Source organism: Lupinus angustifolius, chromosome LG08, assembly GCF_001865875.1.
Source record: "Lupinus angustifolius cultivar Tanjil chromosome LG08, LupAngTanjil_v1.0, whole genome shotgun sequence".
Classification (NCBI taxonomy): Eukaryota; Viridiplantae; Streptophyta; class Magnoliopsida; order Fabales; family Fabaceae; genus Lupinus; species Lupinus angustifolius.
In genome coordinates this window covers 13,524,511-13,535,897 of record NC_032016.1, presented here as the reverse complement: position 1 = coordinate 13,535,897, position 11,387 = coordinate 13,524,511, and the positions used below count along the sequence as shown (strand labels likewise).

Here is an 11,387-nt window from a genome sequence, read left to right as displayed (position 1 = left end):
TTCATACACATATATATGCAATTAACAATAGGGAATGAAGTATCTCTTGGTATAAGGAGATAAGTTATCTCCTCCTGCCAGTGAAATCATGACATGTGTCATGTTTCATCATTTTCTATAAAAATATTTTTAAAAATAAACAAAATAGCACACATATCACATTTTTACTGGCTAGAGGAGATAAGTTATCTTCTAGTATGAGGAGATACATTATTCTCTTAACAATATAACATTATAGGTATATATATATATGGGATGAAAGATGATATATAATTAAGATGATATTACAATTATGTTGATATATATATATGGGATGAAAGATGAATCAACTTGTCAGGATATATGCAAGTTTGGATACCTTATTATCCAAACTCAAATTAATCCAATAGGGGGTTTCAAAAATCTTGGATTTGAATTATCAACATATCCAAAACACAAATTCAGACTTGATCTATTATGAATATTTTTAAATTATAGATTAGGGTACTCATTGTCATCTCAAAGATGAAGATATGAATGAAGAAGGAAACAAATTATTATAATCCAACTACTAGCTTTTCCCCAACTATATTATGTATCTTTCTTTAGACAATTAAGAAGCATTATCTTCTATTTTCCTTCCTTCTTGTTTGCCCTTTAATGTTATTTTCTAATACATTGATTACTCAAATTACTTCTCATGAAAGTGAAAATAATATTGATATATAATTTCATGATGAGACATTATGTGAAATATTTTAGGCAGAATATATTATTTTTAATTGTAGTTAAGAGCTTCAGTCATTAGCTTAATATGCTTGCATTATCTTAAAATGATAATTAAAATGGTTTGGAAAGTGTAATTAAGAAGTAAAACAAATAAAAGGAAATGTACTAAGCATAGAGAAGAAGCCTTCTGCATATAACAAGCTAAAATCCACACTCAGTGATTCTTATTATACCAAGAGTAAATCTCTAAACAAAAGCCAACGGAACATTACAGAAAACTTAAAACTAACTAAACATAGATGTGAAGAACACAAACAAAGAGTGCTCTAAAGTTAGGGTTTTAAATTGCGATTAATTATCCTGACAATATCATTGTTACAATAATCTTTTCACAAGGGTGTTACAACAATAATTATGATCATAATCACAATTTAAAACTATATCATACTTAATTTAAATCTGATCAATCACTTCTACCATCTCTTCCACAATAGAACTTAAGATCGATTTCTTCTGGTTCACGACATTGCATTTGTCACGAATTTCACCTTGATTTCCGGTCAACACATCCAATTGGCTGATCTTTACCATAGCATCAGCAAACTTTTTATAAAACAGACTTTGATCATTGGCAAAAGAATTCACTAACCCTTTTGTCTTCTCATGATTAACCAAGTCCTGGTCCGAAGTAAACACACCTTGGCGATTCAATAGGTCAATATAGTACTTGTTATCAAACACTACTGGGGTTCTAATGTCCAAGTTAACAGTGTTAGTTGAACTTGCACTAGGGCATGTGGCCTTAAGATTATTGGCTAAGGTTTTGTCCATAGTAGGGTCCTGTGGGGAAATCCTACCAAAGATTGTGCCACAATGGGCACGACCAAAAGTGTGTGCACCTGAAAGAGCAACAACATCAGTGGCATCAAAGTTCTTGGGTGCAAATTTGGAAAGGGTTATATTAGTGTTGCTAGAGGGTCCTGGAAGATCTTTTGTTTTTTCAATGCTGAAGTTAACTCCATCTTTTCTACCTAGTGGTACTGCAAAATCAGGGCCACCAGACTGTCCAAAATTCAAAATTATACCAAAGTGTTAGAGAGAATAATTAAGCTTACCAGATTCCTCTCAACTAGAGAGGGGAGTACTCCAAAAACTAAAGAAAATGTAAGATACCATATTATTTGTATCATTTTTATTTATAATGAGATTACATGTTTATACTTAAAAATAAAAGAAAAAAGAATCTTGCTCCAATAATAGAGAGGATCTTGTTCTTAAGATTATATGTTTAGTTACAATTTTTTTAATTTTATTATCAAAATGGGTATAACTAGTTAAATAATTTGATTAAATTATTTTAATTAGTGTCTTGTGAGTCTTGACACTTATTTTACGATCATGTACATTATTTGTTATTACATTTTTCTCTAAGGAAGATGAGAGAGGTTATAATAAATCCTTGAAATTAATCCTAACGTTGGGTTTTTTTATATTCACATACTTAGTGACAACTTGTGCTTCGTTATGCTAACCTCTTAGTAAAAAAAGAACTTCATAAATAAATTTAATTTAAAGTGATGACCATGAATAAAAGTCAAACCAAGTAGGAGTATATAAAAATAAAGAGTGCATTTGCTATCTCTATTTCACTCTATATATCACATTCTTCTTATTTAAAAGTCATGTTTAGTATAACATTTACATTATTTGTCAACCACTGTTTTTTCTTTTATAGTTCAATGATTTAAATGTTAGGAACATGTGATAAATGTAGTTATAATTGTGAAAACTCTTAAAGCGGAATATCTTAATTAAAATTGTGGTTGTGATTTACAAAATGTAAAAAAATGAATAAAGAAACACAATGAATGAGATTACAACTTACAAGTGCAACAGCATCACGTGCTGCCAATACAATGATGTCAGCACAGGAGACAACCTTTCCACAAGCCTTGTGGACAAGACCTCGAAGAACATCAATGGTCTCTAGTGCCTCATTCCTTAACCCTATGTTTGCTAGTTGATCCCTTTCACCTGGATTTCCATCCAACAGCACTGACCCATCGCATCCCTATACAAACCAAAGAAACACACACATGAATAACGAATTTAGGATCCTAGAATGATCGATGTAAGTTACATTAAGTTATCCAAAATGTAAGAATATGATAAATGAGTGGTATAATACAATTTTATATAACCAAAAATAAAATATACCAAAAATACTAACTATAAAAATATATACAAATTTTTTCTACTATATGCATACCCTTAGTGACCACAATACTCTGATAGTGCTCATACCGGTAGGTATTCATCACATATTATTTATTAATAAAGTTCATACTTCAATAATAAGATTTGATTAGTGATTGAATTAACTATAATATTAGAAGGTTTAGGGATCTTTTGTCCTAAAATAAATATGTTCTCATGTGCGATGTGATCATCAATAATATAAAAGTGTTATTTTTATTTTTAGTATTTTTTAAATTAAGTGTCACATTTTTCATTTCACAAGAAACCGGAAACAAAGATATAAATTGAGGCATGTGATGTTTGTCCTATTAGAGGATCTTACATAAACTTCACCTAATAGAAAATCAACCCCTTACAAGAAAAAAAAATGAGAGTTAGTGCATATGGTGATTACACTCATTTACCTGAACAAAGCAGTCATGGAAGAAGATTCGGAGTAAGCCAGGAGCTTGGCCATTATCTTGCTTGAAAACCTTCCTGAGGTGGTTTCTCACAATGGTTTCAAGCTGTGGACAAGTTTTGGCAAAGAAAGACAATGATAGTCCCTTCTGTGCCTCAGAGATGTTGAAATGTGAGGCCAATAGAAGGGAAGAAAAGAAGAGCAAAGAGTAAAAAGAAGGAGAGTTAGAAGCACTATTAACCCTAGCCATATTCTCCTTCAGAGTGAGTTGAAAGTGACCCACTAATGTGATTATTTATAGAAGGAAGATGAGCCTTTGTGTTTGTGATTACACATTCCTAGTAATGTTATAAGCTAGTGCAGCACGTGCTAATTTGGAGGGTTATCACTACAACATTGATATACACAATATTTTGTTTTATATGAGCAAATTGATCCTAGTTAATTAACAACATATATTATCATATTACTATGTGGTTAATGGAGTAATTGATTAATACTATCTCTATTAATCAAATAGCTCTAGTGTTGGGGAACAATTATACATTATTAAGTGCTGTAAAATTATATAAAAAATGGAGTTGTGCAAAGCATTTTTCTAAAGCCATTAATGTCCATGAAAGAATAATCAAAATTCACTTCAATTTAACAAAAAAATGCAAATATAAAGTAGAACAAGAGCACGGCATTATCAATAATGTTTATGCGTTGTTCAACTCAAAGGACATAAATTCTTTATTTTTTCATAACCAATGGAGCAAGCTTTTGAAATTGCTATTCTAGATTGAGAAAAATGTGCAAACACAAAAAAATGTTGGATATGTCATATGTGATTTATTTGAATGTTTTAGGAGTCCGCGATTTAATATTACTTCAATTTTAAATCACGTCAAAATACATAAAAAAGTGGAAAATGTAATAAAGTGAAAGAAAATTTTGTTTAAGCAACTCGCCAACTATCATGGATGCTGATGCTATAAGAAGAATAAATTTATTGCTTTTTTTGGCAACCTCCATATTCAAGGTTGTCTTACTTGCACAAGATGGTTTCCAATTTCATGATCTGTTTCTTGAAATACTTGCACAAACTTATTTTTCAATTAACTCAGAAAATTAATATTACCATCTATTGGAAAAAAATGAATAGACATATAATTTAGTTTAATTTCACAAATTTACTATATGAGATACATCAAAATAAGAGTTTTCGTATTATATTCCAAACATATCACCTACAATATGTTAATTATTATTGACTCTTACATAAAAGTAAAAATATGAATAATGAAAAAATATAATGTCTATGTAAAAAATTACATTGTCAATGTATAAATATTTTTTTTTACATTAACGCCATATTTATTACATTAGGGATAACAATGAAAACCGAACACGTAGGTACTCGCCCGAACCGAACTAAAATTTACAAGAAAACCCAATGTAATTGGTTTTGGGTTTGGATTTTACCAGGGTTTAATTTTCGGGTTCAGGTTTGGTAGAGCAAAGACCCTAACCCGAACCCGCCTCAATTCAATTTAAAATTAAAATTTATATCATGTGTTCATTGTATTTAATTTCTAATTTTACTTTACATACTATTGGATCTTCAAACATAAAAAACATGAAATAATACAAGAGAAAAATGAAATGAAAATTATATATTTCTAATTTCTAAACCTCAACCCGCCCCAGAGTAATGATATATTTCCAGGTTCGGGTTACCCGAAATCCGACGGGTTCGGGATGATATCTTTATTTTCAACCCCATTAAGTTTGAGTTTAGATTTTGAATTTCGGGTTTGGATTTAGGTATGTACAAACCCGGCCCCGACCTACCCTGTTATCATTCTTATATTACATACATGTGAGGAGATTTTTTCCATTTTTCTCTAAATATTTAATTAAGAGTTGAAATGTTATTCATTTGCTTAAAAATGCAGAGAACCATGACTCTATACCCGCATTTATCTTTGTCTCTCAAATGCTTTAAATCATATTTAAGTATATGTTTCCCTAAAATGCACTAAAAAAATATTAGAGACTGTATTGTACTATCTTTCACATGTTTTCCAAATTTTTGATACCATGTTTAATATGTACATTTATATTTATCTTTTACTTATTATCTTTTTTAATATAATTTTTTCTAAAATACAATATGAAAAATGCATTTCAAACCAATCATCCAATCTAATATATCTTTCTATAGAATATTCCTTTTATAAAAATTGATATTAAAATTAAAAAAATAAGGAATGAATAAAATATCATTTATTCATCGAGATCCAACTATATATATTGGAGATGGCTAATGTCTTTATCTAAAGTCTAAATAAAGGGGAATTTATTCTAGAAAAACCCACTTGGTTAAATTGTGGGAACCGGTGTTTGCGCCAAAGAGTATTTAATTTGGTTAAAGATAAAAAGACAAATCATCTTCACGCATGGAACACAATTTTCTTTTCGGAAGTAGCAAACTTGTATGGACCTTTGGTTTTTTGTCGATTATACACACTCTACAAGAAAAAGATAATGTACTATATATGCTAAGGTTCTTAAAACCGATGTATAATATAAAGTTAATTATACAAATTACTCACACTTTTTACACCTACACAAACCTCCTTTAGTTTTTATATTATCATTACACTAACCATCATTGCACGAGAAATAACTGTAATCTTTTAAACAAAAAATGTGATAAACGCAATTAAGTTAAACAAAACATGGTATATTGTGAGGAAAATCCAAATAATATACAAATTAATATATCTTTATTATTTTTGGTTACAAAATGCATCAACAATTCTAAAAATATATTGTTTAAATTGTTCTTATACTATATCGTAACAAACCAAAAATAATAAAGATGTATCGACTCATATATTATTTGGACTTGTCTCCACAATATATCATGTTTTGTTTAACTTACTTGCATTTATCACATTTTTTGTTCACAAAATTACACTTATTTCTTTCATGCAGGGGTGATCAATATAATAAAAGTATAAAAATGAGGGGGTTTGTGTAGATGTAGAAAAGTGAAGGGTGATTTGTGTAATCTCACTAAAACTCATGGAGTGTCAATATAATTTCCTCTATAATATATATTAGTAAATTATACTGACATTAATTTAGTGAGATAAATTACTTCCTTTATCCTTATACAAATTACTGATAATTTATATACATGAATTATATTTTGTACCCTGGTAGGGTTGGTGAATAAATATTTTTTAAACAAAACATGATAAATATAATTAAACTAAAGTACATGACTATCAGTGCAATATTGTATATTTGTTTGGGAAAACTGTACAATTGTACAATTTCTTCTCTATCTTTATGAACATTGTCATTAGCAAAGTATTTGTTTGTAAAATAAATAGTGATCAATTAGTAATTGATTAAGATTAGGAATGATCTCCAAGAGTTAATAGTATTGATTAAGATTAGAGTTTATGTATTAATATCTTTAAGTGTATTCAGACACTTTTTTTCATTCCATTGTCTCATTTCGCTCTTCTCTTGTAACGTGCCTTCTATGAGACTCCCGTTCGAAAAGATAAGACTTGTTCCAATGACTTAATACATATGATTTTTATCCAAACTTTCTTGATCCAATTCAGCCTAACAAAATTGATAGATAGTTGAGTTTCTTGAATACATTATTTTAGGGGTTCAACCTCTACCTTATGTATGAAAAATACTTTATTGATATATTCTACATATCTTAAAATAAATTAGCCTCGAACTATCAATTATAAGACATTGTTGATACACATCAAAAAATTGAGATTGAAATCGTCCTCCGATGGTAGAAAATTGCAAAGTCGAGTTGAACAAATTTGTACGTTAAAATTTATTTAAATCATTATGCATTAATGAATAATAAGACTAATATTTTCATTCGAATTATCAAAATGAATTTTCCTTTATAAATAAAAATCTTTTTCACACCCATATTAATAGAGAAATAAGTCATATATTGAGGGGTTAATTACTTGACCTATAGTATACAAGATCAAGTGAGACTATTTTTTGCAAGAGAATAAAATATCTCATTATATCAGGAAATAACTTATTTTCTTAAATTCATTTGGTGTTTGACATGTGTCTTATTTATTATTTTATAAAATATATTTTAAAATGAAAATTTTTTGAAGGAAGAGAAATAGGGCACATGTCAAGTAGTAAGTGGATTTAAGAAGATAATTTATCTACTGGTAGGAGGAGATACTTTATTTTCTTTTTGTAAACAGGTTAGACTTAAAGTTTCTAAGAAGCTTACTTAGTTTAACATGTCAAACTTTAGACAATCAAAAAGACATATTAAACCTAATAGTCTGACTTATTTAATTATATTATATAATAATATTCTTATTATACTATTTTAATATAATATTATTATTATATATATAATTTTAATATAATTTAATTGGTAGGTTTAGATAAACCTACTTAAAAGTAGGTTTGTTAGCCTATTTAAATGTAGGTATATTGTCCTCTTTCAAGACCTTATAATGTGATAGTTCTTTAAATAGGTTAATATGTCATGCCTATGATTTTATAAAAATTAAACCCAAAAATATGTCATATACAAGCTCCTATATAATATAAAAAAGTTCAATGCAAAACCTAACCTAACATGTTTCTACATTTACTAATAATGTGATTGAAACTCTAACATTAGGAACTCAACAATCTATCATTCTAGTTTTGGGGAGTACATCTCATGTCCCATTTAGTATGTTATTCAATGTATCACTGTTTGTAATTTATTGAAAAAAATATTAATTAAAAATTTAATAATTAAGTATATTTCTAATTAATCATAAGCAATGATACATGGTATAAAACACACTTTTGGGACAAAAGATGTCACCCTTAGTTTTGGAACTAGATATATTTGTTCAATAGAGAAATATAAGGTCTAGTTTTAATCATGTTTTCCCAAATAGGAGAGTGTTCTTTAAACTCCCCTCTAATTAGGCACATTATATTACGCATAAAGCATATCATATATCGTATGTCTCATGTAGCTTGTATAAAGAACCATATGACTAATCAAATCAATAAACATAACACCAGCAATTGCAATTGAGTAAACATGAGAAAAAATGTTCAATCGAACTAAATAGCATGAATATATAATAAATTGAATAATGATTTTATTGATTTGTCACCCTTCACATTCACTCTAATGGAGACCCAAAAGGCTTCCTTAGTCCCACAAACTCCTTTCTCTAATAAGTTTATGTTTAGGAAAGCTTCTCGGTAGCCAAAAATGCTATGTTACTAAGCAATAATATATCTTTGTTAAGGGCAGCAATGGCAGGATTGTTTATTTTCTCTGCAGCCAAGGCCCTATCACAAGTTGTTGGTCCATCACCACCGACTTTGGCATCATAATTTGCAGTCTCTGAATCCTCCTTCAATTCTTTCAAAGAACTTCTGAATGATGCAACCACCCCATCATAATCAATAGTTGCACATTCTCTGATTGCTGCAGAAGGGTTTGTCTTGATCACTTCCTTCAAGAAATTCTGCGCATCTATGCTCTTCTTCAATGCTAACTGGAGAATGTTCTTGGAGAGTTCATCATAGTTTCTTGCAGAACCGAGTTTGGGGTGGACATTCAGAATATGCAGGCATTGGCCTTCATCTGAACCAGTTTCCTTGACCTTCATGCATAATTCTTCAAACAAGCTAGAGCTTGATGCAGATAAAATAGCATAAGAAGTAAGGACCAAGGAAATGGTGAACAAGAAGGAGGAATTCATCTTCTTGTTCTAGAGAGAAAGGTGGTGACTGCAAATTCTTAAGGGATTTGGAAGGTGGTGAGGATGGATTGTTAAACATCATGGGGCTGTTATTTATAGCCACTGGAAAAGAATAATTTAGGGTAATCTAAATTTAGCATATAATGAATGGTCGTGTGAAAAGCTAAATAATAGCTTTCTTGACTTAGTGAATGATGGAAATGAGTTTGTTGTGTCTTAACTCTAGAATATTTTTCGGTAATATATATTTATTATGGTGAGTTAAAATCCTCTTCATTTATTTAGATGAAAATCACATTAATTATTAAATTAGTTATCTATATATGGTATATACATATATTGAATATAATTTTGACAAAAATTAATATAAGAAAATGCACACAAAAAATGGTGAAAATGAGATAAAGATTATGTCCATGCTACCTATGAGTTTGTTAGAAGATCTTCTTGCTATGATCTAAAGCAAATTCATAGCATTCTTTGATAAAATTAATGTAGAAAGTTAACTAGAAATATATTATTTATGTAATATTACTAAAATATATAGTGTCACAATAAAATTTTGCCACATTATTTTGACGAAATTTAGCAATGAAATCATTCCCACCATGTAGCACTTTTCATTTTAAGTATCTAAAGCCCCTTTGTGGCTAATGGGTGGTAGAGATTCTAATTGTGGCTTCAAACTCAGGTATATATCACAAATAATATTATTGAATTCCTTCACTTATATGATTCTTTGTGTAAATATTGTAAAAGGATTTTTATTTCGAGAATGTCATGGTTCAATGTAATTTAGTCTAGCTGGAGTATGAGGAATGCAGTAATCTTTAGGGGAAGAGCCAAGTTATATCCAAACCATGGATTTGATTCAAACTAGATCATGATCTTGGTTTTCAAACTATGTGGATGTTAATTTGTACTCCTTTTCAAAATGGTGCATTGATCATTCTTCTTGTATTAATCATTACTATAACTTGTAATTGAGTTGACACTCCTTATACATTTTATATAATACTTTTACTTTAAAAAAAAGTTACTAGCTTATCAATACTTCATATACAAACTTGTTGAAGAAAGTACTTAGTTTCTTACATTGAGTGAGGTATAAGAAGGAAGTTAAGTTATAATTTAGTTCATAGGTTTTAGTCATAGATACTTCCTTTAGGAGGAATAAAATATTGTATAAGATGTTTAAGCTTGAGAGTAAAATGTAACACCGTGAAAATTCCATATAATTTATTAATTATTTATTTTTAACAAAAAATAATTTTAGAAATTAATCGCTAATGAATTAGGATAAATCGTAGTTGAGTGCTAGTCTTGTTTTGTGAATTCCTATCTTGTAGTAAATTTTCATAATTATATGTGACGAAAAGCTTTTGGATTGCTATTAGGCCCAAATTCGGCCCAAAAACGTGATTTTGAGTTTCGTAGCTCATAATCGAATTCCGATTGCGCCTTTGGCTTCGAAATAGTATTTCGAGTCAGGATAGACATCAATTTTATCCAAAACACATTTCTAAATATTTTTTCACTCCGAATTCGGCATTTCGAAATTCTGACTGTAATTGGAAGATTTTAATATCCAACCAAGTATTAGACGATAATACTTGGGAATGGTCTCATCACGAATGTTTTTCTGAAAAAGTCACCTCATTTTCCCAAGTGAAACTTGTGTGGCAAGCAAGCGGAATTACTCATCTTTACACTAAATTCCATAAACCCTTCACTTACCCATTGCACCATTAATCTTGGAAACCCTTGGTTTGCCTCCATAAATCAGATTCAATTTCCCTAACTCTGATTTGTTCCACTTAAAAGAGCCATAAAACCCCTTGAAACTCTTGGCTTGCACCCCCTAATCTAAATTACTCTACTTAAAGAGCCTATTCAAGGTAGAGAAACCCTTGGCTCTACATTGCATTTCATTCTTCTTCCTTTGGATTTTCTCAAGAACTTCAAGGTAAACCTCATTCCTTTTGTTCTTAATCTTTTAGAAAATCTAGCCGTTCATTGTTTTCGATATTCGAGTATGATGTTTATGCGTATTGTTATTTATGTTGATGAAAGATGATGATTTTGAAATCAAAGAAATATTTTAAATCGAAATGTCGTTTTGATCATGAGATCAATCCTTGTGAAAAGGTGTTGAAATGATCATGAACACGACAGGGATCGGGAATGAGGCTTTCGAGGATAAAGGATGGTTCGGGATTATGAATTTGGACCGGATG

The 11,387-nt window shown here is 29.6% G+C and overlaps 2 protein-coding genes across 2 annotated transcripts; both read right to left on the bottom strand.

The window, feature by feature from the left end:
• Positions 1,102 to 3,631, bottom strand: LOC109355013 (peroxidase 12-like). Its single transcript, XM_019597906.1, has 3 exons — positions 3,372 to 3,631; positions 2,594 to 2,779; positions 1,102 to 1,770 (listed from the first exon to the last, which is right to left on the bottom strand). Exons 1-3 carry the CDS (start codon positions 3,615 to 3,617, stop codon positions 1,162 to 1,164), a joined length of 1,041 nt encoding a protein of 346 aa, XP_019453451.1. The 5' UTR covers positions 3,618 to 3,631; the 3' UTR covers positions 1,102 to 1,161.
• LOC109355014 lies at positions 8,498 to 9,235 on the bottom strand. Its single transcript, XM_019597907.1, has one exon. It carries the CDS (start codon positions 9,148 to 9,150, stop codon positions 8,629 to 8,631), a length of 522 nt encoding a protein of 173 aa, XP_019453452.1. The 5' UTR covers positions 9,151 to 9,235; the 3' UTR covers positions 8,498 to 8,628.

Bases quoted from the DNA above. Each gene is read 5' to 3' on its own strand.
- LOC109355013 (XM_019597906.1), bottom strand. From the start codon at position 3,617: ATGGCTAGGGTTAATAGTGCTTCTAACTCTCCTTCTTTTTACTCTTTG. The intron at 2,780-3,371 runs GTAAATGAGTGT...TGGTTTGTATAG, and splicing joins TCCATGACTGCTTTGTTCAG to GGATGCGATGGGTCAGTGCT. The intron at 1,771-2,593 runs GTAAGTTGTAAT...AATTTTGGACAG, and splicing joins CACGTGATGCTGTTGCACTT to TCTGGTGGCCCTGATTTTGC.
- LOC109355014 (XM_019597907.1), bottom strand. From the start codon at position 9,150: ATGAATTCCTCCTTCTTGTTCACCATTTCCTTGGTCCTTACTTCTTAT.